Source organism: Cololabis saira, chromosome 2 (assembly GCF_033807715.1).
Source record: "Cololabis saira isolate AMF1-May2022 chromosome 2, fColSai1.1, whole genome shotgun sequence".
In the NCBI taxonomy this organism is placed as follows: Eukaryota; Metazoa; Chordata; class Actinopteri; order Beloniformes; family Belonidae; genus Cololabis; species Cololabis saira.
The window spans coordinates 21,161,399-21,186,990 of NC_084588.1; the positions used below are offsets into that span (position 1 = coordinate 21,161,399).

General features: G+C 42.7%; 2 protein-coding genes across 5 annotated transcripts in view; one reads left to right on the forward strand and one right to left on the reverse strand.

Moving 5' to 3' along the window:
• Positions 1-19,380, forward strand: part of dmxl2 (Dmx-like 2) — a 46,504-nt gene extending 27,124 nt beyond the window's left edge. Inside the window, exons 32-55 of one of the 4 annotated variants that reach the window (XM_061740200.1) lie at positions 121-507; positions 947-1,129; positions 1,215-1,511; positions 1,603-1,794; positions 2,305-2,381; positions 2,503-2,636; positions 3,137-3,382; positions 4,143-4,220; positions 7,827-8,017; positions 8,108-8,244; positions 8,322-8,407; positions 9,822-10,023; positions 10,258-10,375; positions 11,234-11,299; positions 13,042-13,128; positions 13,305-13,426; positions 13,531-13,666; positions 15,647-15,707; positions 15,839-15,966; positions 16,047-16,124; positions 16,227-16,318; positions 16,398-16,450; positions 16,539-16,756; positions 17,500-19,380. In XM_061740200.1, coding sequence (XP_061596184.1) covers positions 121-507; positions 947-1,129; positions 1,215-1,511; positions 1,603-1,794; positions 2,305-2,381; positions 2,503-2,636; positions 3,137-3,382; positions 4,143-4,220; positions 7,827-8,017; positions 8,108-8,244; positions 8,322-8,407; positions 9,822-10,023; positions 10,258-10,375; positions 11,234-11,299; positions 13,042-13,128; positions 13,305-13,426; positions 13,531-13,666; positions 15,647-15,707; positions 15,839-15,966; positions 16,047-16,124; positions 16,227-16,318; positions 16,398-16,450; positions 16,539-16,756; positions 17,500-17,709 — 3,579 coding nt within the window. In that variant the 3' untranslated portion in view covers positions 17,710-19,380. The remainder of the gene's footprint in view (positions 1-120; positions 508-946; positions 1,130-1,214; positions 1,512-1,602; positions 1,795-2,304; positions 2,382-2,502; positions 2,637-3,136; positions 3,383-4,142; positions 4,221-7,826; positions 8,018-8,107; positions 8,245-8,321; positions 8,408-9,821; positions 10,024-10,257; positions 10,376-11,233; positions 11,300-13,041; positions 13,129-13,304; positions 13,427-13,530; positions 13,667-15,646; positions 15,708-15,838; positions 15,967-16,046; positions 16,125-16,226; positions 16,319-16,397; positions 16,451-16,538; positions 16,757-17,499) is intronic. The other 3 variants (XM_061740207.1, XM_061740215.1, XM_061740224.1) reach the window with 3 other exon arrangements.
• A 1,418-nt stretch (positions 19,381-20,798) lies between these two features.
• Positions 20,799-25,592, reverse strand: gldn (gliomedin). Its single transcript, XM_061709614.1, has 10 exons — positions 24,786-25,592; positions 24,170-24,221; positions 24,063-24,080; positions 23,858-23,947; positions 23,305-23,406; positions 23,055-23,171; positions 22,796-22,879; positions 22,577-22,702; positions 22,334-22,484; positions 20,799-21,636 (listed from the first exon to the last, which is right to left on the reverse strand). Exons 1-10 carry the CDS (start codon positions 25,311-25,313, stop codon positions 21,171-21,173), a joined length of 1,734 nt encoding a protein of 577 aa, XP_061565598.1. The 5' UTR covers positions 25,314-25,592; the 3' UTR covers positions 20,799-21,170.

Genomic DNA, 25,592 nt, shown 5'->3' on the forward strand with positions numbered 1-25,592 from the left:
AACAACCAAAACATCAGTTCAACAGCTGTCTACCTTTTCACCTGCTGTGAAAGTGTTTCCTACAAAAACAAACAAGCAAGTGGGCATGCACCAGTGTTATCATATTTGTATCTTCCCTAGGTGGGCTGCCCAGTTTTGGCTCTGGAAGTGCTCTCCAAGATTCCCAAAGTTAGCAGGAAGTCTGGCTCCTCAGCTCTCAGCGAGGCTTCATCACATGCCAACGTAAATGTGAGCAAGCCCTTGGAAAACGGCACGCAGGGAAGTGTGGACTGGTCACCCGCAGCTCCTACATTAGCCTGGGGAGGTAATGACAGTGCTGGTGGTTTGGACTGGAGCCAGCCCGCAGTCAAGGTGGAGGAAGATGAGTTGAAGCTTGACTGGGAAGTTGACAAAGAAGAAGATGATGACGATGATGATGGTCTAACCATGAAGAAACCAGAGCTTGAAACCAAAGTAGATGAAGGATCAACAAATGATGGCCCACAACTGCGAAGAGAGGACTCGCAGGTAACAGGAAGAAATCTAATGTCTATACACATCAAACATGAAACATGTTTCATGTCTGAAATGTGCTCAATGTGGTTTTGATTCATAATCAACATTTTTTTTTCAAAGCTGATTTTGGATGTAGCAAGTCACACACAAATGTCGTGACAGTAAAGAGCAGGCAATATTTAGTGCTTACGTCTTCATCCTTTACAAAACATTCTGGTCTTATCTCATAAAGTTTTAAGTTTCCTTACAAAAAAAAAAAAAAATCCTGTGAAGACGTCATAGCCAGAAATACATTCTGCAAGTCTGCAGTGGACATGTCTCACACGTCTGTAGACTTGAATTTTGTATCAGTGCTGCGCTAAATATTTTACATTTTAGAAGAACGTTGTGTAATGTCAGCAACTCTGCAAAAAGTGGACCTTTTCCTGTGAGTCTCTTTCGTCTGTTTCAGGGTGAGTCAGAGGTGGATGTGATAGCAGAGCAGCTGAAGTTCCGAGCCTGTTTGAAGATACTGATGACGGAGCTGCGTACGCTGGCCACGGGCTTTGAGGTGGATGGAGGGAAGCTACGCTTTCAGCTCTACAATTGGCTTGAGAAGGAGATAGCGGCAATGCATACGATCTGCAACTACAAGGTACACATTCAAATATTTGATGTAGACTTGGTTGATTCAAAGTTAATTATTGATGTATATAAATAAACTAAATCTTAACACACAGGTGGAAGGGAAGGAGGAAGAGTCGGAGGCAGAGCGTTGGCGCGATCGTACAGCGTCTGTGGACATATCAGATGACGCGTTAGAGGGTACAGAGGCAGGGGCTTACGAGCGCCACCAGATGGAGCGACGTCGTCTTCAAGCCAAGCAGCAGCATTCTGAGAGGCGCAAAGCGTGGCTGAGGAAGAACCAAGCCCTCCTCAGGGTCTTTCTATCCTACTGCAGTCTTCATGGGGCAAAGGGAGGGGGCGTCACCTCTGTTCGCATGGAGCTCCTTTTCCTTCTGCAGGAGAGCCAGCAGGTACACATACAGATTCACACACACACTTTTTCTGTCTACTACTGTCATCTGTTAGAAAACTAAAAGTACTTTGTCGTCTTTTATTCTGTAGGAGACCACAGTGAAACAGCTGCAGTCTCCTCTGCCTCTGCCTACCACACTGCCTCTGCTATCAGCTTGCATTGCCCCCACCAAGACAGTCATAGCCAACCCCGTTCTCCATCTGAGCAACCACATTCACGACATCCTCCACACCACCGCGCTGATGGAGGCCCCCCCACATCCTGATACCACGGAGGAGCGGGTCAGAACTCCTTATTTTTATAGAACTCTCCTTTTATCATTAGTTTTTTTTGCAGCTTCTCTGAGGGCAGCAGAGTTGTTGGAAATCTGTAGTTTTCAGAGAGACACTGTCGTAGGAGTAGTCACTGCAACTCTGTTATCATGTAGGCAGAATCACCTCCAAATAAAAGGGGGTGGGGGCGGTGATTTGTGTTTGTGTGGAGTCTGATTGTGTTTGTACGATATGAAATTTGAGAGCAGGTCTGCACACTTGCAAGCAATACTGAATGCTGCTCATGAGATCTCTGCTTTAATCACTGTACAGCTTTTAAGCTTCTTGTCAATCCTCACATGCTGGCGAGACGGTTTTGACAGTCTCCTGGGATTAAAAGCTCCCCGCTGCTCTGGCAGCACGTTTCTGTCAGACAAAAATGAAATATGCCCACACATACTAATTATAGACTCTGTAGCCTTTCTTTCTGATTATACAAGATGATGATGTTGAATAATAAAGTTTGTTTTTGATCCTCAGGTTAATTCTCTGCACACACTTGCAGCTTCTCTGTCTGCTTGCATATACCAAGCACTGTGCGACAGTCACAGCTACAGGTAAATATGTAAATATGTTGCAATACCGCACATCTAACGGTCTGTGCAAGTTTTATCTGACTTCTGACAACAGTGTTGGATGGTTCTAGCTAATGATTTCCATTTTCTGTTATGTGCTTAGCAACAGTCAAACAGAGGCCAACCAGTTTACAGGGATGGTGTACCAGGGCCTTTTGCTTAGTGAGAGGAAACGGCTGCGCACAGAAAGCATCGAAGAACATGTAACTCCCAACTCTGCTCCGGCACAATGGCCAGGTAAATAATGTGGAAGGGACTCGGACTTGGATTTTAATGCAAAGAAAAAGACAAAATAATACATTTAATGATCAAAATGGCTATTTTTATTTTATTTTATTTTTTTTTACCTTTTTGCTAATTTTACTCTCACTAACATAGGATTGCATTTAGGTTAATAATTATTTCGGATCCTCTATTTCGGATGGGAAAATACATGTACTGTATATGGGACTCAATGGCATGATAGAGACAGAACAGCAAAGGTGGGAGGAAGTGCAGAGCAAAGCAGGCAATCTGTGTTTATGCAGAGCGGCAGATGGTGTTCTATAATAGGAGCTCCATGGCCTTTGGGAAGGAAATGGAAAGACAGAGAACAATCACGCCATCATGCTTTCACAAATCGGCTCTTTACTGTCAGATAGCGTGTTTTTTTGTGTTTTTTATCCACCACAACTTTGAAAGTTATTTTTATGAATTGCAGCTTAAACTGTTTCAAAAACCCCGTCCTCTCTCTCCAGGTGTGTCGTCCCTAATTTCTCTGTTGACGTCGGCAAGGGAGGAGGACCAGCCGAGGCTCAGTGTGCTCTTGTGTGAAGCTGTTGTGGCTGTTTATGTTTCACTGCTCATCCATGGCTTGGGCACGCACAACAGCAATGAACTCTTCCGACTGGCGGCACATCCTCTCAATAACCGCATGTGGGCTGCTGTATTTGGAGGAGGAGCAAAAGTCATCATTAGGCCAAAGAGACCTGAGCTCCCGCCAGGTACAGTTATTCATTTGTGATTTACAAATATCTTTATTCTACATAAAGGCATTTTCTATTGGTCTTCGTAAACTTCTTTCGTCATTTCAGTCAGCTCTTGTTGTCTTATTCTTTCCCCATCTGTCCGCTTTTCACATCCTGATTCTCTGACCCTGTAGTCCATCCCTCTGGGTTTGTGCATATTAGACATTCACCTAGTTCTGTCCTACTGATGTTCCAAAGATGCTACTGCTGCAGGTGTGTAGTGTCTTGTGTGAGTGTGCCCTCTGCCCTGTGTCCCAGTGCCAGCTGATTTTAAGGCAGCCGTGCCAGAGGACTCTCAAGAGACAGGAAGACCTGAGCAGAGCAACCTCACCCCAAACCCCACTCCCATCCCCACTGAACCCCACCACCCCAAACGACCCCCTCCTCCTGTTTCAAGGGGAGAGGGGCCGGGCACTGTGGCCCCTGCAACTAAGGCCAGCTGTGAGTAACTGGGCTGGTGGATTGCAGTGCTGGTTTGCAGGATTGCAGTGCATGGTTATTGTAAAGATTTGCGTGGTTGCAGGTGCTTGACTTACCTCCTCTCTCTCCCTCTCTCATTAAGCTGCCTATCACAAAATACAAAGTTCACTAATGCTTTGAAAACATTTGTGCTCAGTGTTATGATGAGCCAAAATCCATGTGTATTTGCGTGAGTGTGTTTGGGGGGGGTGTATACTGCTTTGCATGTTCAGTTTGTAACGTCCTCTGTGCTCATGTTGTGCTCATGTCACCGAAGCACCAGCTGGGCCTAGCAAGGAGTGTTCAGAGGCCAAGGCTGAGCAACCCTCTCAGACTAAATCTGAGACTAAACCAGGTACACTTTGAGTGGTTTGTGAAAACCAGTGAAAATCTACTGTAGATCTCACTGTGTTCTGTCCAGTTGGTAGAGTTAAATGTTACAAAGAAAATCATAACATGCGTGGACCTAGTGCAGGTTAAATTATAAAAGCAGTCATGTGCAAAATGTTGTATATTGTATTATAATCCTGTGTTCTTTGGGAAAGCATAATAAAAATCATCTAATCGCTGTGCGCCTTAATATCAGGCAAATACAACCTCCGATGAGCATCAACATGTAACTGTTTTCACCATGAAATACTGTACATGTTGTTTTTTTGTTCTCTTTATAATTGACCTTGAACTTTTCTGCACACCAGAGTATTTTTGAGGCAAATGTAAAAACTATCCGTCTGACAACTAAAACTAACACCAGCAAATCTACATGGGGGTGAAAAATCCAGATTTTGGAATGTCCTGATCAAAGTCCAGACCTAATGTTGAAAAACCTGAAAGAACTGAAGGGCAAAGTCCCTTTACTGCGATGTGAGAGACTGATAAAGACATACAACTGCTTCTAGCCATTGTTAAAATTACATCTACTGGCTAATGGCCATGGGGGTACTTAGTATTGCCCACATGATTTTTACTGATTGGCTTAATTTGATCAAGTAAGTAATAGCACAGTGGCTTGGACTCTGCTCAGTGGATTATGTTGGTGTCCCCCTGCAGCATAGGCCTATAGCTAACTAGAGGTTTACTAACACTAACTATAAGCTTTACTAAACAGAAAGGTTTAGTAAAATTTAGTTTTAAAGGTGGAGGTGGTGTCAGCCTCCTTAACCCAGATTGGAAGTTGGTTCCAAAATAATGGTGCCTGATAGCAGAACGCCCGCACTCTAAATCTACATTTGGACACTTTAGGAACTAAAAGGAAACCTGCACTCCGAGAACAGAGAACTCTGTTAGGAACATAAGGCACTATCAGGTCTTGCAAATATTGCGTAGCTAAGCTGTTTTGGGCTTTATACGCAAGTAATACCATTTTTAATTGGATTCTTAATTTTACGGGGAGCTAATGGAGTGAAGCTAACACAGGTGAGACATCGTCTCCCCATGCCGATTCCTGTCAGCACTCGCGCTGCTGCATTTTGGATCAGCTGGAGCCTATTCAGCAAAATACTTGGACATCCTGCTAATAGCACATTACAGTAATCTAGTCTAGAAGATACAAACGCATTAATTAGTTTTTCCGCATCACTCTGCGAGAGGACTTTCCTAATCTTTGCAATATTACGGAGATGGAAAAATGCTATTTTACAAACCTGATTAATATATGGTTTAAACTACAAATCCTGATCAAAAACAACACCAAGGCTTCTCACAGTTGCACTGGAAGCCATCACAACACCATCTAATCCCTTCCTAAAATGTTTTGGACCAAAAATAATAACCTCTGTTTTATCTGCATTTAGAAGCAAAAAATTTCCGGACACCCAGTCCTTGATGCCGCTAAGACATGCCTGAAGTTTAGCTAAAGGTTCTGTTTCTTCTGGCTTCATAGACAAATAGACCTGCGTAACATCAGCATAACAATGAAAATGAATGCTGTGGTTCTGGATTATACTTCCCAATGGCTGCATGTCTAAACTGAACAAGACTGGCCCTAGCACTGAACCCTGCGGTACACCATAACAGACCCGTGACTGTTCTGAAGAAACCTCATGTACATGAAGAAACTGGAATCTGTCAGATAAATATGATTTAAACCAACCTAGAGCTCAGAGGTTCTGAGGTTGTGTTTGCCCAATACTAACACCCACTACCATCAGATGGCTTTAATATGCTTGTGCAGACAAAAATAGATGGTGGAAAGATGGGGTACTAACTTTTACGCATGACTGCAATAATATTTCTTGTGTTACATGACTGTGTCCTTTAGATTTGTAGAAACCAAACCTTATCCTGAGTAGCTCTACCATACAGGTTTCACTCTTGTGGTTTTACTGGACACTATTCAGCCATAATCTTGAGGCCAGAGCATCCTGCACTGAAGTTCTGTTACTGTGGACAGAAGATAGGAGCTGGCATTTAGCTTGAACATTTCTGCAGAGTCTGAGGTAACCCTCAGTAAGGCCAAGAGCCATTTGAGGAGCTTCTTTTGAGGAGAGGGAGTCTTAAATGCCAGACTGTTGATAGGAATCACTTGTTAAAACTCTGCCCTTTCGAGAATTGCTGCAATTCTGCATGCATATCACAGATGAGCTGCTATGAGGGATGATGCACATCGATGCCTCCTTATCACATTCAAATCGATACCCATTTAAAATAAACACAATCACATCACATCTGCTTCCCTCAAGTGCTATGCATACCAGAAAATGCTTAGCAACATTACCACTAAGCAAATTCATTGTCTGTGTTCAGTATGTTTTGTGTATTTTGTGCCACACACTACATGTCATATTTACTGATTACATTGCGCCATGGACTGTGTAGTATCTGTGTGTCTAACTGCACTGTCTACTCTGGTTTGTGTCTTGTCTTGTTATGTCTGTTGTGTGGCCAGAGATAATCACCCCGGAATATGGTGCAGGTTTGTGTACAACCTAGTGTGTCTTGCCTTGTCTGTCCATCCCTAATATTTGTGTTTGGTCTTTGTATCTCTCTCTTTCCAGTGTATTTGTTTTCACGAGTGTGTAATGACTCATTAACTTCTCAGAACTGAAGCTTAACACAGGCATTTTTGACAGGATCACTGTTACTGCTGCTCATGGCTCAGTTGCATTATCGATATTGAGTATTTTAGACTCTGAGTGAAGGTCTGTGTCCACACAGCGCTTTTCTCTGCCAGAGAAAAGAGTTGGCAGGTTGCTGGAGCTCTTAACAGAAATTAAAAACCAAAAGAGCTTTGTCACTGACTAGCGTGGTGACAGATTTCAGCTTGGATTACAGTTTTATGACAAACCTTGATTATTTTTTTACTGAAGAGTATTACAGTAGGGCCACTGAAGAAAAATAATACAATTTTGAGGAAAAAAAGTCAGAATTCTGACTTTAAAGTCAGAATTGTATTTTTTTTCTTTAGTTGCCGTAATACTCCTCAATATTTTACAGTATGATTTAGTTTGTTTTATTTCCTGCTACTCTATTTATTTATATTACCGTCACGAGTACCAGGTAGAGGACATTTGTCCTCCTGTTCTCAGTACAACGTTTGTCACAACTCAATCACAGCTGAACTACAAGGAGGTTTGCCAGCCAATACCTGAGTGATAAAGATTTGGTGAATATCCTCATCTTATGCAAGAACCACTTGGACCATAACCCAGAGTGACCTGGTTATGGACAATTTTAAGTAGAGACATCTTTCAGAGGGTTGGATGTGCCATATTATGTCACTGAACATTGTACTCGTTCAGTTCATTATGACAGTTGAAAAAGATGGCGGGACACACTCGAAAAAAGGCTATGTGGACACAAGCCCTAAGGTGTTGATGGAGTTCTCCTTCTTTCCTTTCATGGAATGAAAATGAGATGTAGTCTCAGTTCATCTCCATTCCTGGTACGGTCTCCTTCTAACATTTCTCACTAAAGTTCACTGTGAAATTTACCATCTATTTGTCCCTCTCCTGTGCATCAGCGGCTCCCCCTCAGGCCCCGGCAGAGGATGTGGACCGCTCCAGACGGAGGTTCAACATGAGAATGCTGGTTCCTGGACGCCCTGTAAAGGAGACACCTGCCACCCCACCACCCGTGCCTGTAGAGAGACCCACCTACAGAGAAAAGTTCATCCCGCCAGAGTTGAGCATGTGGGACTACTTTGTAGCTAAAGTAAGACTGACTGACTGAAGCGATTAAAAAGAAATGCCCTGTGACTCGTGGTCTCCAGGTTATTTTAAAGTATTCATTCCTCTCTCTCAGCCCTTCCTGCCGCTCTCAGACAGCAATGCTTTGTATGACTCAGACGAAAGTGGTGCTGAGGATGATGATGACGATGATGATGATGCCTTCCTCTCTGACACACAGATAACAGAGCACTCTGAGCCCAACTCCTACAGGTACCCCCCGTCCTCTTCTAATTTAGTCTCATCTAGTTCTGGAGCCACATCTCATTGTCTGTCTGTGTGGCTCGCAGCTGGGCTTTGATCCGTCTGGCCATGGTGAAACTGGCCCATCAAAATGTCAAGAACTTCATCCCTCTCACTGGCCTTGACTTCACAGGTAAATCATTGATTTAAGCAATTCCTTCAGTTTAATATACTGTCACCTTTATTTAGAAGGATACACTTCTTTAAACATGGGAAGCTGTTCTCATAAACTGATACAAATTCTTGAAGTCACAAAGGTTTTTCCAATGGTTCAAAATTAAATCAAACTGTAATATATCCACTTTCAGGCTGTTTATCTGTCATTTTAAGAGTAGCACAATCAAAAGTTTTAAAGGGGCGGGTATTGGAAGAAATTCCATTAATTATTTAGTTTTTCTTTTTCAATATGACTTCATGCAGGCATAATTTGCATTTGCAGATTGGTGCTCTGAACTCTAAGCACAGATCAATACAGCCAGTGCATCCACGCCCATGTGACATATGAGTGGCAGTAACATGTCTGATTGGTTTAGGAAGGCCAAACTGCTCACTGAGCACACAGAGAAATAGAAGATTTGGACTGCATGCTCTTAACAGACCCAGAGAGTTTGAGATCAGAGTAAAACAGTTCTAATGTGGTGCTTGATCTAATGAGTGATTAATAGGGATCAAAGTTACATAAAATAGGATCTTTACTGAAACTCCGCCCCCTGTTTCTGAAAGGTGTGCCTATTTCGGCAGTCGTATAGCTTTAGCCTTCCATACAAATGTAAATTTGGAAGTGGATTCAGACTGCCACAGGCTCACCTCAACCGGTCGAGGAAGCGTCTTGCACCTCAGTTGGTTAAATTATTAAATCAATCCAGGCTCTAAGTAGGTCGTAAGGATCATGGATGGACTGAGCCAGGGGTGATGCAGTCACTTTAGGATGTTGAGTGTTTCAGCATCTAAGTTGTGCTTAGATGTTATGGGTTTTTTGTTGTTTATATATATTATTTATGTAAAAGTATTGGCACACAAAGCACATTTCAGAACAGTCTAGAAATAAAGTGAAATCTTAATCTTAAATTATACTGTTAGCGAGAGCATACAGTACTTGGCAATGGAACTGAAACAAGCACAAACAGTAAATTGAGCTCACTCCCCCACACATCAGACTAATAGCAAAAACACTTGAATTCAAATACTCAGATCTCAGATCATCAGCAGTTCATGCATGTACAGCTGCCCCTTTTAGTGCATATTGGCTTGTTTCCTGCCTCTGTGGTACAGCAAGTGCATCATAATATCTGGGAGGAGGAAAAAGAGGAGAAGGGAGATGTTTTGTGCACTGAACAGGTACCATAACATAACAGAACCCTGAAACCTGAGTTCACCCACTGGCTGGGATATTTTCATACTTGGTTGACACTTCAAACGGAGAAAATACGCCAACATAACAATTACAATGAGCCGTCTAAACCATGTCATTAATTCATGTAAACTAAAGCTCTTCATTTCCAAGTGCTGCCTGTCTTATATGTCCACTGTTTGTGTTTCTATCACAGACTTGCCGGTTACTTCCCCTCTCACCAACGCTGTACTGAAGACTTTGGAGAACTGGGAGCAGCTTTTGCTAGAGCGAATAAATAAGTTTGATGGTCCACCTCCCAATTACATCAACACCTACCCCACTGACCTCAGTGCAGGGGCGGGCCCAGCTATACTGCGACACAAGGCCATGCTAGAGCCAGACAACACACCCTTCAAGTGAGTATTTTATCATACACAGTAGTCAAAAATACACAATGACGCACAATCCCAGTGGGATTTTGTGAAAAAAGGCACCTGCTGCCAACAGCTCTGTTTTGAAAATATTGTTTAACACGTATATTATATTTCCCTGGACGTTTGTTGAGATGTGGTCAGTGTGCGTCACTTTGACCTTTACTGGAAATAAAATATTAATCAGTGAGGTTTTCCGCTTTCAATTTTGTCTTACAGGACAAAGAGCCATCAGTCCTTCCCAGCGCGGCGTCTTTGGCATTTCCTGGTGAAACAGGAAATTCTTCAGGAAACTTTTATCCGTTACATCTTTACCAAAAAAAGGAAGCAAAGCGAGGTCAGCCGAATACATAATTAAAAAAAACACATCTACTTCTGTACTCTCCAGTTTAGTGCTCACATACACTAAACACGTCCCTATTTATTAGAGAATCAAGCTAGATAATATATTTGGCTGTTGTTTTTTTTTGGACCACCTCTTGTAGCACAATGATCATCTTAACCCAAATATAAGATGGTATGATGCTGGAAATAACAATATTAAAAAACAAGAAAAAAAAACATAAAATAGGCCTTAACAACCTAACCACTAATTTTTGCCACAATTTATGACATAGGAATCAAAGAACAGCATCCTTACAGACAGCTGTTTTAATGGCAACCTACACTGAAAAAACTAATTTCTAAAAAATTAGACCATTTCAGACTACTTTGCTAGTTTTAAGAATTCTAGTCAAGAAAAAAATGTCTTTCTTGCTTTAAATAAGATAATTTTGACTAGATTTAGCAATATTAGCCTTTCTACAGGGGCTTTTTTTTAACAGTGTGCTTATTATTATCTAGACAGTATTGCATTGTTAGAATATAACGCTTGCAGATTATAATTTAATTTTCATTTTTATGATTGTCCTACGGATAAATCTAGATGACTATATGGCGCTTTGAACCCCAGATTCCCCCCATATATCATGTACATCATGCCACTGTAATACACAGAGAGGTGACCTGTGAGCATTTGCACTGTTTCTGTTAGTGTGATTATCTTTGCTTTGACTCCTTGGACATCTTAAAACAAACACAGGACATTTCATTTCATGTTTTGTTGTTTTTTTTCCCCCCATGTGTTTGTGCATGTGGTTTCTGTTGTGCTGTGTTGGTGTATTGTGTGTCTATATTGCCTCTGTGTGTTGTGAAGTCTTTAGAGAACCATGTGGACCATATAAACCCAAACTGCATAGCTGGAGCTAGCAGGCCCTATAAGGTAGTATCATTTATTGTACCAGCCCAGGCCCTGGCTCTGTCCGTCTGTCTGTCCGTCTGTCTGTATGTCTCAGAGAGTCACTGAAAAGCCAAGCTTGAGGGTTCAAATCCATTATGGGTGAAAACAAATAAGTCACGTACAACAGTTATACCAACAAGCTTTGGTTTGCTGGTTATAGTTCAACACAAAACTGGGTGGAGTGCTGGTTTTCTTCTCTCCAGCTTGACCTGACAGTGACTCGTCTGACGATTTTTCTGGCATAAAATCTCCTCCAGGCACTGAGCCTTCGATCTAACTTGTAATCTTTTCCTCTCACTGGGACACCTGTAACGTCCACTCACATTACCTCACGTCCAAGCCTTTAACATAACACGTTTCCCTGTCTTTCTCACTCCTTGCTACTTTGTAGCTCGACTGATTCTGCTGGACTCAGAAGCAAGAGAGCTGGCACCTTCAGCAGACCTGCTAACTTGCATGCTCACTGTCAGGGCCGTGAGGCTTGCTAATTGTGCAGGGTGTTGTCGAAGCGGAAACGCGAATCAACTCTCAATATTTGCAGTTATTGTGCAGCTAAACCTGACATTCCTCTATGATTACTCCTTTGAATTTAGGTGCATATAATTCTGTCTCTTCATAACGTGGGAATAATGATACAGCAATTTGATGGCAAACAGGTTAAAATATAGCCTTTTTCTCTCCTACTCATGTATTGAAGGAAATTAAAATGGCCATATTATGCACTTCTTCAGCCATTTATTTTTAATCTCTGATACAGGTAGAATAGCTTTTTTTTTTTTTTTTTACAGAATAATAAAAACTCTGGGAGCGGCCCTTCCCGAAAACGACCAGAGTTGGCTCAAGTGTTTTCTAATTGGCTGATATTCCTGGAGGCTTTCCGATGGGCAAAGCTAATGTCTCGTAGACGCACATAATTCCTCTTTTCAGCATGACAACTTAATATGAGGAGTGCAGTAAAATGCCAGCTGAGCCAGAAAAAGTCTGCATGCTGTTACCAGACTGCTTTTGAGGCCCTGGTTGCCAACAGTCTGGGCTCTCTTAGTCTGATAAATGGTGAGATGGATAACTTTGTTTCTTGGTATAATTGTTTTGTTTTTTTGCTCTCTCTCTCTCGGTAGTGTGTAAGAGAGCGTAAAAATCTGAGGCCGTGCCCCTCCGAACCCACGATATTAGCTCTAAAATGTTCACATACACCGGTTGCCAACACAACGCAGACAGTGGTTCACGTGTCCGAGCTTACTGCAAACCCAATGTGTACTTGGCCTTGGAAAAACACTCCTGCTCCTCTGAGCCATGGTCAGCCAATTTTCCCTTCCAACCTAAAACACATTTCATTGGAAACATTTCGGAAACAAAAGCAAAATGCTTAGTAAGAAATACTAGGAGACCCACCAGGATGGAAAATGCACACGACCTTTGCTGCGCATTCATAAAGGTCTGCTTTTAATGTGACCGCTGAAGCTCTCGCTCTCAGTCTGTACTGTGTAAAAAATATTTTCTGCAAATGATTTCTGCAGCAGTGGTTCATTGAGCCAGCAGTCATGTCTAAGATGACAATTCATTATAATAAGACTAGATAAATCTGAGGAAAGCATAATATGGCCACTTTAAGGTAATAACAGAATATTTCAAAACTTCCACTCGGTAGCCACACATCGCTTTTCCCTCCTTAAAGTCTCGCCTCATCTGTAAATTATGTTGTTGTTTTTTTTTCCTTTTCATAGGTGGAGGCTGATCTTGGTTACCCTGGAGGAAAGGCTAAAATCATTCACAAGGAGTCTGATATAATTATGGCATTTGCCATCAATAAGGTCTGCTATTTGTCTGTGTGTGATTTAAAAATACTGAGAAATACTAAATTATAGTTATTTATTTTTTTAATCATTTTATCTTAATAAATTCCTTGACCTGTTATTTATGGGAAATTAAAAGCAAATGTGATGATGTCTCATTTGGTCATTTCATGCCTGCATCTTTCCTTTCAAAGGCCAACTCCAACGAGATAGTGCTGGCTTCTACCCATGACGTGCAGGAGGTGGATGTGTCCACTCTCGTTGCTGTCCAGCCCTACACCTGGATAGGCGAGGAATTTGATAAAGAATCCCGCAGGTCTGATGCACTCAGAGTCTTTCTCTCTCTCTGTCCTCAAAATACAACAGGCAAAGAAGAGAGACTTCATCTGAGTGACTGCTTGTGGTTGTTTCACGTTACAGCTCTGATGACATAGACCATCGTTCCTCTCACACCAATATTGCCCAGACCTCGGCCTCTTTCACATCACCACCGATGTCGGTGTCTGCATCCATGCCATGGCTCGGTAGCGGTCAGACCAGCATGGGAGCGAGTGTGGTATGTGCTCATTCTTTACTAAAGGGCAACATTATTGCGTTGCACCACAGAACTAGACAGTAACAGGGGTGGAGTTCTCTGCAGCCGCCAGAAGGGGGAAACCAAGCACCGTCCCAGTCCTGAGATGCCACAAACCAATGCAACGACTCTGAAGTCTTTCTATTGCATCTAAACAAGAGAGAAACATCAGAATCAGAAAAAATAAAATGGCATCCTTATTTTGCTGCCAATACTCAATTACAATTACATTTGCAGACAAAGTTTGTGTTTTTAATTGTTATCAGCGTCGGGCCAAACAGAGCGTTGCCGACTAAACAGCCAGCCTGCTGAGTCTGTAGATGCTGATACAAAGGGGGGGCATGTTTCCATTGCAGAGATGGCTGCATATAAACACAGATAGAAGCAGCTCACACAGCCGACTACCCAAGGTACAGATCTGCGTCACACTAACACATAACCAGGGTTCTCCATGTCCCAGCCGCACTGATAAATGAGACGACCGGATAGAGGATGTCGCAGCGGTTTAAGGAGCAGGGCTTGTTTAGCGTGCAGGGCCAGTGTCTTAGTTTCTTCAGATCCTTATCAACCCATGCAGTCATTTATGGAAACTAGGAATGAGTAGAGCTCCTTTTTTTCCAAAGTAGGCTTCCAGTGTTGTGTTTTGTCTCAAGTCAAAGTTTTATTGGGAAATTTGGTAACTTTTAATAACTGTTAAAACTTTTACTTTCCCGAAGGGTTATGATCGTTAGTTTAGGAATATTCTATGTTACAGTGAAGTTCACTACACTAAGAAACGCTGCTAATAATGGATTGTTGTTAAAGCACAGCAAATAAAATAGGCAACACTTTCACAGGTCTGCTCTTGATCCAGTTACTGTGTGTAGAGTGGGCATATTTTAATAGAAAGGTTCCTGGTTTGATCCCCAACTCCCCACTGTTCTCGTGTCTATTGAAGTGTTTTCACTAGCAGGACATCCGGGTAGATTTTTTTAGGACTGGATCGTTGACGCGCATCTCCATTACCCACTAAGATGGCCTTCAGGAACTTTTACAGGGTGAAAGACGTTCCTGTAGTAGAGGAGGTGCTCACGTTGGCCAACAAGAACTCCAATCACATGGACACAACTTTTGAACCTGTTGGAGATTATTAAAAAAAAAACGATATTGATGGGCCGATGAGTTGTTTTTGGTTTGGTGGCGTATTATGCTGATGTGGAGGTCCAGCAAGGGGCTTTTCTTTTAATCTCAACTGCTACCACTGCAGTATGAAAAGCAAGTTTAAAAAGCAAGCGCAAACACAAGTAGCTTCCCTCGTTTACACGTTTCTTCTTCTTTTGTTGCATTCTTCTTTTTCGTCTCCTTTTATGCTAACGTGAAAAAAATGCCACCTCATGGTTGGCTGTGTTATTTGCTGAGTCAACGGTTCTTATGTGGCGCTCCAGTGTAATAGAGACACGCAGGCTGAAGGCCCTGTTACAGGTTCCCTTCTGGTCGCTTTACCTGGACCTTTCACAATCCCCAGTGTGTTTCTCAGTCATAAGTTAAGAAAACATCTGCTCAATGAATGGACGGAGAAAAAACGTATTCAACCAACACTGGTACCTAATAGTATTACGGCGGGTATAATTACTGTACAACGGAGTGGTGCTTTGATTTACTTTTATATTTATAGGTAAAATAATAATTTAGATTCACTACTGGTATGCACAGCTGAGCAGCCACAAACCACCGACAGTGAGGAAAAGTTGTGAGGGCGCCTTCAGCTGCTGAAGGTTACAGCCTGTACTTTATGATTTCCCCAGGGAGCAATAACAAAGGGTTATGGATAGATTTTTTTGAAGTAATAAAAAAAGAGTTAGAAAAGTTGGTATCCGTAGGCATTTCTTATTAAATTAGTGCAGTCTCATTTCCAGATATCTCAAATGGCCTCAACAGTCAGTTTTCAGAGGATGAACTTATGCTTCTAATGTCCTTATTTAGATTATGAAGAGGAATCTAAATAATGTGAAGAGGATGACATCACATCCCATATATCAGTATTGTAAGTGCCTACATCTTATTTTATATTCTATGTTTAGTCTCCCTACTTTTATTGATGTATCACTTTATTGCCTCCATCTTGGTCCTTTTTTTTCTGCGTGTGTGTGCTTGGTGTGTTGGGCTGTGCTTCAGACATGACCGGAGCTCAGGATGGCAGTGTGAGGATGTTTGAGTGGAACAGACCTCAGCAGCTCATCTGCTTCAGACAAGCGGGCAACGCGCGAGTCACCCGGCTCTATTTCAACTCCCAGGGCAACAAGGTAACGCACACGTGCACGTAGAGTAGCAGCGTTGTTGTCCCTGGTAGGATTGCTGTGATTTCTCTGGATTCTTCTTGTAGTGTGGAGTTGCCGATGGAGAGGGCTTCCTCAGCCTCTGGCAGGTCAACCAAACATCCTCTAACCCCAAACCATACCTGGTGAGGTTAACTCCATCAACCTTTTTTCTTATCATAATGGAAACAACACATGCTAGTCTTAAGAAGTGAAATGATGCACCTATTTTCTCTTCTTGCTGTCAGAGCTGGCAGTGTCACTCTAAGACCTGTGGTGATTTTGCCTTCATCACATCCTCCAGCCTGATCGCCACAGCTGGGCAATCCAACGACAACAGGTGAGCAGCATCACATGCCGAGCAGCATTACATTTGAGCCTTCTGTACCTAAACACTAATATTTTTGGTTTATTTACAGAAATGTTTGCCTGTGGGATACTCTGATTTCACCCAGCAATACCATCGTCCATGGTAAGAAATATAACATGTCAGCCTCTTTGAATGATGCCTTGCTGCTTTGTGAAGCAGTTTTCATGTTCCTTTCCTCCCACTCCTTCAGCGTTCCCCTGCCATGAAAACGGGGCTACGGTGCTTCAGTATGCTGCGAAGCAGCAGCTGCTCATCACCGGCGGCAGGAAGGGTTTTGTGTGTGTGTTTGATATTCGCCAGAGGCAGCTGCTGCACACTTTCCAGGCCCATGACTCAGCCATCAAGGCCCTCGCACTGGATGCTTATGAGGATTTCTTTGTCACCGGCTCTGCTGAGGGCAACATGAAGGTAAGACACACTCCGTCACTCAGAGACATTAACTGCGTTTCCATGCACTCAACAACCCTTTTAAAACCCGAATATTGGCAATAACCCAAATTTGCACGGCCATGTAAACACCAATAACCCCTTTTGAATAACCCAAATTTGCTCATATTCGGGTTTTTAAAAACCTGAATATGACCCCTGGGTTACTCCTTTTAAAACCTGAATATTCGGTCATGTCCCCATCAAACGGAACAGGAATTTGTTTTCTGCGCATGCTCTGTTCACAAGGAATCCTGGTCTTTTGAGTCCAGGACGTTCTTCTAAAACACGGCGAAACGCAAGACCGCGCCACACTTTTGGAGTGAGGAGGAGACTTCATAAATGTAATGAAGGATATGAACATTTTGGCATTTGTAGACGGTAGAAAGTACCGGGATAGCGAGATTTACAAGAAGGTGAGCGTAAAGTTGCGCGAAGCAGCATTTGTTTTGAATTTGGATACAGGAAGAAGAAGCGGAAATTACGCTAATTGCGTCATCACGTTCTCCGCGCGTCTCTGGTTTGATCGGGATATCCCGAATGATTAATTACCATGTATACAAGGATAACCCTGTTTGCTCACGCATGTAAACGGAATATTCCGAATGTTTCAGTAACCGGAATATTAGCAATAACCCAAATTTTGACTGCATGTAAAAATAGTTATTGTAGGAAAAGAACAGAAAGAAACCTGTTTTCTCCCGTATGCTTCTTTCTCCCTCCAGGTGTGGAAGTTAGCCGGCCACGGGCTCATGCACTCATTTAGCACCGAACATGCCAAGCAGTCCATCTTCCGCAATATTGGTGCAGGAGTCATGCAAGTGGAGACGTGCCCCGGCAACCGCATCTTCACCTGCGGAGCTGATGGAACCTTGAAGATGAGGGTCCTGCCTGACCGCTACAACATCCCCAGCAGCTTGGCCGACATCCTGTAAGGCCACTCCTGAGGGTCCAAAGAGGAAAAGGACAGAAAGAAACAAGATCTTCTGTAAGACTTTCTAGGTGTCGATAGCAAAATTAATGGGAAAAAGAGTTGGTCAGAAGATCACCATGCTTTTGGCATTTTTGAGTGTGCAATGTTCAAAGGTTTACTGCTGATGTAAATCATATCCAGAATGAAAAAAACAGAGCTGCAAACAATTTCTTTTCCCCAAAGGCTGAAAACAAAGTGACAAGCAAAAGGTATTGATTTTAAAGGTAGATTTATTGTAATTTTATTGAAGAATCTCTACTCATAGAGCGTGTCCCATAGGAGAGCTATGCATGTCCTCATTAAGCGGTGCAATCACAGGTCTATTGATAGTGCTCTGTCAAAGTGCTGAAGCAAAAATTTAAAGTGTGTAACTGTCGTCATTTTGTGCCCACAGCTGAAATCTCTTAGCATCTACTGTAACCAGCACTGTGGTTTGTTATTAAGTCAGTGGTTTCCAGTGTGAATCAAGTTGTTGGAATCTGCATTTTGTTTCAATGGTTTAGCCCTGCGCCCACCTGCTTTTTTTGCCCGGCTTTCCTCAGCCTTTATGGAAGAGTTGATGGTGCAATGCTCCCAATAGTGACACCTCCCCTCCCCCGCCCAGGCCCTGTTTCTCTGGCTGCCCCATCGCTCACTGTGGCCTCTCCTGGTTCTGGTTCGAGTCGGTTTGACCCTCAAATGTGTGTTCACTTTGCCGTGTCCGCCATCCGTACGCCCGCCCCCCCACCTGCCCTCAAATGCCTGTTTGTGCGGCAGACTCACTGCTAGAACATTCCTGTTGAGAAGATGACGTGTTTAACTCCTGTGACTGTGATTTCAATGTTTTCATCTGTCTGGTTCAAAGCGAAACATCCACCCACCCAGAGCAGAAACACAAAGGTCCCCTTCTGGTTTTTGCACAAGAAAATGTCAAATTTGTTTGTGGTTTTAATTAAGTTGATTTTATTATTTAATTTATTTATATGTTTGTTCGGTTGGTTGAGCATTTCTTTGTAAAGCTATTTAACTTATTGCCTTTTATTTTAGGAATGTAAGGGGTTTTACTGTATCTGACTGGGAGATGTGCAACAGTCTACTGTACGTACGTGTGAGTTACCTCACTAGTTGTTTTTACTGTTTCATCCATAAGGAATAGATATTTGCACTCAAATCCTGGAGACACTAAAAGTTTATTTCAAATATATAGGTTATCAGAGAAGAAACTGTTATATACAAATGAATGTCTGGCTTTATTTGGCCTAGTAGTAAAGCGTTTAAAATAGTTTTAATATATAAATTATATAAATATATATATGAACTACCACAACCGCTTGTACAAACATAAAAGCATTTCTTTATTTTTGGTTTGTATCATACCAGTTGGATTAGTTGTAACTTTTGTTAAGTGTATGTTTGGTATTTATTAAAGCGATTTGTGTTTCTCTCCCTCTTTCTGCCCACTATGTGTACTGTAAGTGTTTTACCAGTTGTCCTGCTGGTGTCTGGTGTGTACGTGTGTGCATGCAAAAGAAATGAATATGATCAGTGGGAGACGCTCACCGGTGTGCTCAAGCTTGACAGTGTGTCAGAGAGCAGGTTGTGGCCAGTTTTATCTTTGTAAAGGGAATAAATTCTTTTTATTTCATCCGTTTGATTTGGCACAGTTCTCTTCATTTTTCCTTTTTTTCGTGTATATATACCTATTTTTGGTCAAGAAGAGGGAATGAATGAGACTTATGCTACTTCACGCTGTCTGGACTAGAGAAACTGATGGGAAATGACATCTGTTTATTGAAAAAGAGTACATTAAAGGTGATTGTCATGCTGATGCTACATAAAGTAACGGCTTGTAAAGGTGGACCTTTTTAACACATGTTTGGGCTTGTGATGGAAAAAACAGGTGCAATTTAGGATGTTAAAGACTGCGCTCCATTCTTGTGAGCAGGTACCAGGAGGTTTGTACAGATGTTACGCTGCGCATACTCACCCGAGCATTTAACGAAACAAAGCCGTTAACAAAATTTACCAGTGATGTGATTTTTCTAGTATGAGAAAGGTATTCTATGAAAAAAGGTCTTAACTGAAGCAAAGGGTAAAAAAAGATACATGTTCACACTGTTAGTAACTCTCAAATCACATTTACAAACCGGATATAAATACACATTTAAGAAACAAATCAGAACTTTGAAGAAATTAGACTTTTCTCCATTTTCCCACTCTGAAACCAAAATACATTAATAGGTGAGAGGGGTTAAAATAAATATAATTTTTGTTCAGCACTGCAGGTGTTGGTATGTAATATGTCACCGTCAAAGATACTGGACACTGGTCCCTGCTGTGACTGGCCCCCATGGTCCATTAATATAAGATACAGGCTATTTTTGAAACTGCATAGTATGTAGTTTACTTATATAGTATACTGTATGCACTGCATACTGGTACATGGCTGTATCTAGTATGCTGTGGTGCAGACAGGCTGGTCACATGATTGCTCTGTGTGGCTTCTTGGTTATAGTATATGAGGTAGACTGCTCAGGTTCGCGTGAAAAACAAAATGTTCCTGGAAGTAACAAACCATCTGGGTACTTTTTAGATACTGCAGCTTGTAAAATTGCTCTCATACTGTGGGCTGTATACTACATTTTGGCAAAATTAGTAAACACTAGCAGCACATTGTGCACACAGTAGTTTGTGTGGAGATTTTCACAGAAACATCACATTATCTGGGTATTTCTCTGAAACTGCAGATCATTTTGGTAATATAAGTACACGCTAGTAGCATACTACGCAGTTTCAAAAAACAGACAGTTTATTGCAAGGGCACGTTGTGAGCGTAAAAATTACCCATTTTTGTCAGCGAAAACTATCAATTCAGATCCTCCTTGCAGAGCTTTCCCACCATCATATTGAGCATCGTGGTGATATCAAAGTGGGTTTTCCCACTTTCAAAATGTTTTATCAATAAATTCAGTATGAACTTCGTGATAACGTGATCACATGATCACGTAACAAGTTTTTGTTGGGGTTTTTGTGAAAAAAAAAAAAGAAATTGTCGGCACATTGTCCTGGCTGTGACCACATTCCTAACATTTTGTGGAGTTTTGAATTTAAAACAGGAAAAAAAGCTGTTTAACACAATTTTTGGGGGGGAGGTTATCCCGTAGACAAGACTTTTTTTATTTTTTTTATTTGGTTCTGAATCAGTAAAACCAAAATATGAAGAATGCACACATTTACACAGATTCAACAGGACCAAAAGCTGCTTTTCTGTGATGGAATAGATATTTCAAAGCCATTGACTGGAAAGTGTTGAAAAGGTGGTGAAACTGTAACATGCGGTACAAATACATGAGATCTGGATAGCTGGTAGTCTGCTGGCGTTTTGATCTGAATGGGGAAAGTAAAAATGAAAGTCTGTATCTGTTTGTTCAGACAGCGTGTTTTTCAGTCATCCGAGATGAAGTGGACCACGTAGAGCCTGATGAAGCTCTGGTCCCACACGTACAGCTGTCTGTCCTTCGGGCTGTAGGACAGCATGGCCAGAACTCCACCAGGAGACCGCAAGTCAAAGGTCATGTTGACTGCCTTTCCCTTCAGCAGGTCAAACGCAAAGCTGACCCTGGTGTCCTTGGTGTCGGTGACGTACAGGATGCCGCAGGCGATGAAGGCATTGCCGGCCTTGGTGCGGGGGTAGGTGGTGTTTATGTAGGACGTGACGGAGAAGCTCTTCTGGTCCAGCTGGGCCACCATGATGCTCTCATCCACACTGGAGGCAAAGATAAGCCACAAGCCATTTTCATCCACCGCCAGTTTGAAGTAGGTCTTGGAGTTGGGGAGCAGGTACGCCAGGCTGTGGTGCAAGGCGTTGTCTATGGTGAGGGTGTGAAGCCTCTTGGTGTTCAAGTCAAATCTGTGAAAGAAATGAACATAAGCAACAATTTTAATACCTGGAGGCAGAGCCGTCTGGGAGATTTGCGAGGCCCTGTGCGAAATGGCGGGGGGGGGGCCCCTCGCAAAATTTTTGGGTTTTTCGGGTCGGATCGGGTGTCTATATGCGCAATTTTAACTCTCTAATTAGTAAAATACTGGATACCTTCCCCTGCCTCATCATCATCTGGGCTTGCCTCGACGCAGGGCCCCACGGCTGCTTGAGACCCGGTCAAATCTGTGATTTTTGTAACAAATTTATCAAATGAGCCTTTCAGAGAGGCATTAAACTCTTCCATTTTCTTTAGTTTTTTTCTTTTTTCATCCCCGGATGCAAATTTCCTGAATCTGTCTCGTTCTCTCGACATTGTGTGACAGTTTGTTCCAACTCCACCCATCTGGATCAGAGCAGCTTGTGTCTGCGCTTGGTCTGATCAGTTGTATTGAACAACAGACACGCGCATCATTGCACATATATTTATTGATATGCACAGACTAGTGCACATTTAGGTTTGTATTGATTGATATTTATAAGGGGAAAAATGAAAAAAAAAAAAAACGGCCCATAGCGCGAGGCCCCGTGCGGTCGCACGGTTCGCACACCCCTTGCGGCGGCCCTGCCTGGAGGACATGGAAATCAGTAACACATTAGGAAATCACTTTTTTTTTCAACAACGTACTTTGCAATACTGGAAGTGCCAGCAATGTGGTAATAGAAGAAGCCGTTATGAACGGTGTGGCCGCATCCCTGGTAAAACTTTCTGACGTCCACATTCTCACTGCTCTTGTTGTGGAAGGCACCGATGCTTTTATACTCCTTCACCATCCGGCCTGGGGAAGGTCAAATGAACATTTAAAGCTAACTGCACAACAGATTCTGTCAAACCTGGAGGAAGAGCATGAAGGAAAGTGTCCATGCTGACCAGAGAAGTGTTCTGCCACCCATATGCGCTCATCATCCAGCCCTGCCGTGTCTTTCATCCAGGTGCCAAATGTGCTCTCCATCTTTGCCACCTCCCGGGGATTGATCAGGGATTTAATCAGACACTCTGAGGGCACACAAAACCGAGACAGGCTTTGATGTTTACCTCGTGAACTTACTTGATTTTTTGCCTTGTAAACACGTATTTCTCATAACACACCATTTTTCTTAGCAGGCCTCTCGTGTAGTTTCACGGCCTCCTTCACGGTCAAGGTCTCATCGTTCGGAACTGCATGTAGCAACCCTGGATGAGAAGTTCACTCAAGTTTATTCAATATTCACAAAGTCAAGGTTCAACTTAGTTATTGTGAATGTTCATGTAAAATATGCTTTTTTTTGCTTTGAGGGAACTGAATCTACAGATGAACATTCACAGCTCATGATCAGGAAGGTGATGGGGCTGTGTGCAGGGTTCTCACCCAGAGTGTGAGCCGTCTGGAGGTGGGCTCTGTGGTGTCTGGTCCTGGAAGGCCCCGGAGGTCCAGGGGGTCCTTGAGGCCCCATGGGCCCGGGAGGGCCAGGAGGACCAGGAGGACCTGGGCAAGAAAAGAGGAAAGGAGCGAGAACATGTAATTCCCATCAGTGCAAAAAGGACACCTGTAAATATTCCAAGTCCTGTTAGTTTTAAAGCCATGTTCACATGGTTAAAGTGAGTTTAGGTGTCCTTGCCCTCTATGATGACGTCGTTGGATGGTTCGACCTTCTCTCCAGGTGGTCCAGGCTCACCTGGCTCACCTTTTCCTCCTTGTTCCCCTCTCTCACCTGGTAGCCCTGTGGAGGAGATTTGCATTCATGACCGCTATACTGTACGTTCCAGGCCTTTGTTAAAGGCATGAATTACTCTACTGAGCTGCAAGCATGAATCATCAGATCCACTGTGAAAGAGAATTGAGTGAAGTGGGAGAACATCGGGAGGGTTTCCTGTTCATTCAACTGAAAGCCAAAACCACAAAAATGAATAACATTTGCTGAGGATGTGAACAAAGAAATCAGTGACTCATGACTTACATGGGGAATCCAGTATGAATTCAATTTGGCTCCATTATGACATTAAAACATGACCTTGAAAAAAACGATTATTTTAAGCGACCTTGCTTCTCTGTATTTTCTCATTTTTACCTCCAGGTTATACTCATCCCTTTGACTGTTACTTTCAGCCAGTAGTTCTTCACTGAAATGACCATCACTGCCCGGGGCTTTTACAAAGAGCATCTTTCTTTACCTTTTTTCCCTCTTTTTCCATCAGTGCCGTTCAGTCCTGGAAGTCCATCGGTCCCATTGTATCCGGGTAAGCCATCTGCACCGGGCAAACCTGCACAAACCACAGAACACAGAAGGATCTCAACAAAGACACGGATTGCTAACAAATCCAGGCAGTGAGGTTTTAGATGTGGATTATAATTCACGTGCTTACTTACCCTGTTGACCTGGAGGTCCTGGGTGTCCTGGAGGTCCTGCAAAGCAACGTTTCTGGATGTTAGAGACTAAGAAGTAGTTTTTTTAATGGTTGAAACAGCTTAGGATTAAAACCTACCAGCTATGCAGACTCCTTTGGTGCTGTTGCAAATGTCAATCAGCAATTTGATCTGACAAAGAAAAATAAATGTGAAAATGCACTTAAAAACTTAGATAAATAGCCTAACAAAATAGTCTCCACAAATTAAAACCTAAGTATTGAAGATAAAAATTGGGATTTTTTTCCCTCATCAAAATGCTCATGTCTTTATTAGAATAATCCTGTTTCTGATCTTGATGCTGAGAGAATGAAGGGATTCACTCAAAATCACTTAAACCTGCCTTTTTCAGTTTTCCTGAAAATCTGAAGAAACAACACTTTAAATGTGTTAATACGGCTGAATGCATAACTATATAATTTTCAGAATGAAAATCCAATTTTTCTAATCAGCAAAATACCACAAGATGGAAGTACTTTTTTGTCTAAAATGTAATTGAACAGTAGAGTTAACTACAAAGAGATGGATCATCAACTTAATATCAATCAAATTCCCACCCTGTATGGCCGGTAAGAGTAAGATCGGACCCCGTATTCTGTATAGGACTGTACATTTTATCAGTGATCCATAATAATATAATTATTTTTCAGATATTATGGACTTTGCATTATTAATAATCTCTTGCATTAATCTCACCGGGACCATGGAGTAAGTCATCATCATCATCATGTTGTCCTGCACTTGTGTCTTATGGTAACGCTGCTCGTGCCGGTGTTTGAGCTTGAGCTCATGCTTCATCCTCTCTTTTCCCTCTCCGACCTCCTGGCTGGCCTCCTGCTGATGGAGTCCCTTTCCCTCGTCCGGGTGGGGCTGGTGCTGCAGCTCCTTCTCCAGCTCCTCGCTCCTCTTGTTCCTGGAGTACTGGTACTGTGGCTGGCCCCCCGCACTCGCCCGCAGCCCCGCCGCCCCTTTCGGCACCTCCTGGAGGAACTCCACCACTGAGCTCTGCTCCACCTCCGTCAGCCTCGCCTCCGTCTGCTTCAGCCAAAACCACTGCTGGTTCTGCTGGACCATGAGCACCAGGAGACCCACGGAGTTCATCAGAGCCACAAGGCACGTCCCATACAGCACCACCCGCTGTGGGAGAGTCATGCTGGGCGTAGGGATCCACATGGTCACCACCTCACCTCCTCTCTTCTGAGGGTCGCCCGCTGACCTCAGCATTCGCGGGGCAGCAGGAAAATATCAAACAGTGCGAAATTGATATTTAAAAAAATCAAAAAAATCAAACAAACTGAAGTCAAACTAATCCAACAGGAAGGAAGCTCGTCACTACAGTAGAGGTCCTGGTTTGAGTGACTGCGTTTCACCCGGGTGGTCTATCTGAGGGCTGCCTGGTAAATACTGTGGTTGTTGTGTTGTTCACCAAGAGGAGAAAGAGTTGTGTGTATGTGTGCGAGTGCACATCCAAACCAGTAATGTAGGAGTGGGCATTACACAATC

Bases quoted from the DNA above. Each gene is read 5' to 3' on its own strand.
- gldn (XM_061709614.1), bottom strand. From the start codon at position 25,313: ATGCTGAGGTCAGCGGGCGACCCTCAGAAGAGAGGAGGTGAGGTGGTG. The intron at 23,172-23,304 runs GCAAGGACACCT...TTTCTTGCCCAG, and splicing joins CAACGACGTCATCATAGAGG to GTCCTCCTGGTCCTCCTGGC. The intron at 22,485-22,576 runs GTCAGCATGGAC...GACCTTCCCCAG, and splicing joins GGTGGCAGAACACTTCTCTG to GCCGGATGGTGAAGGAGTAT.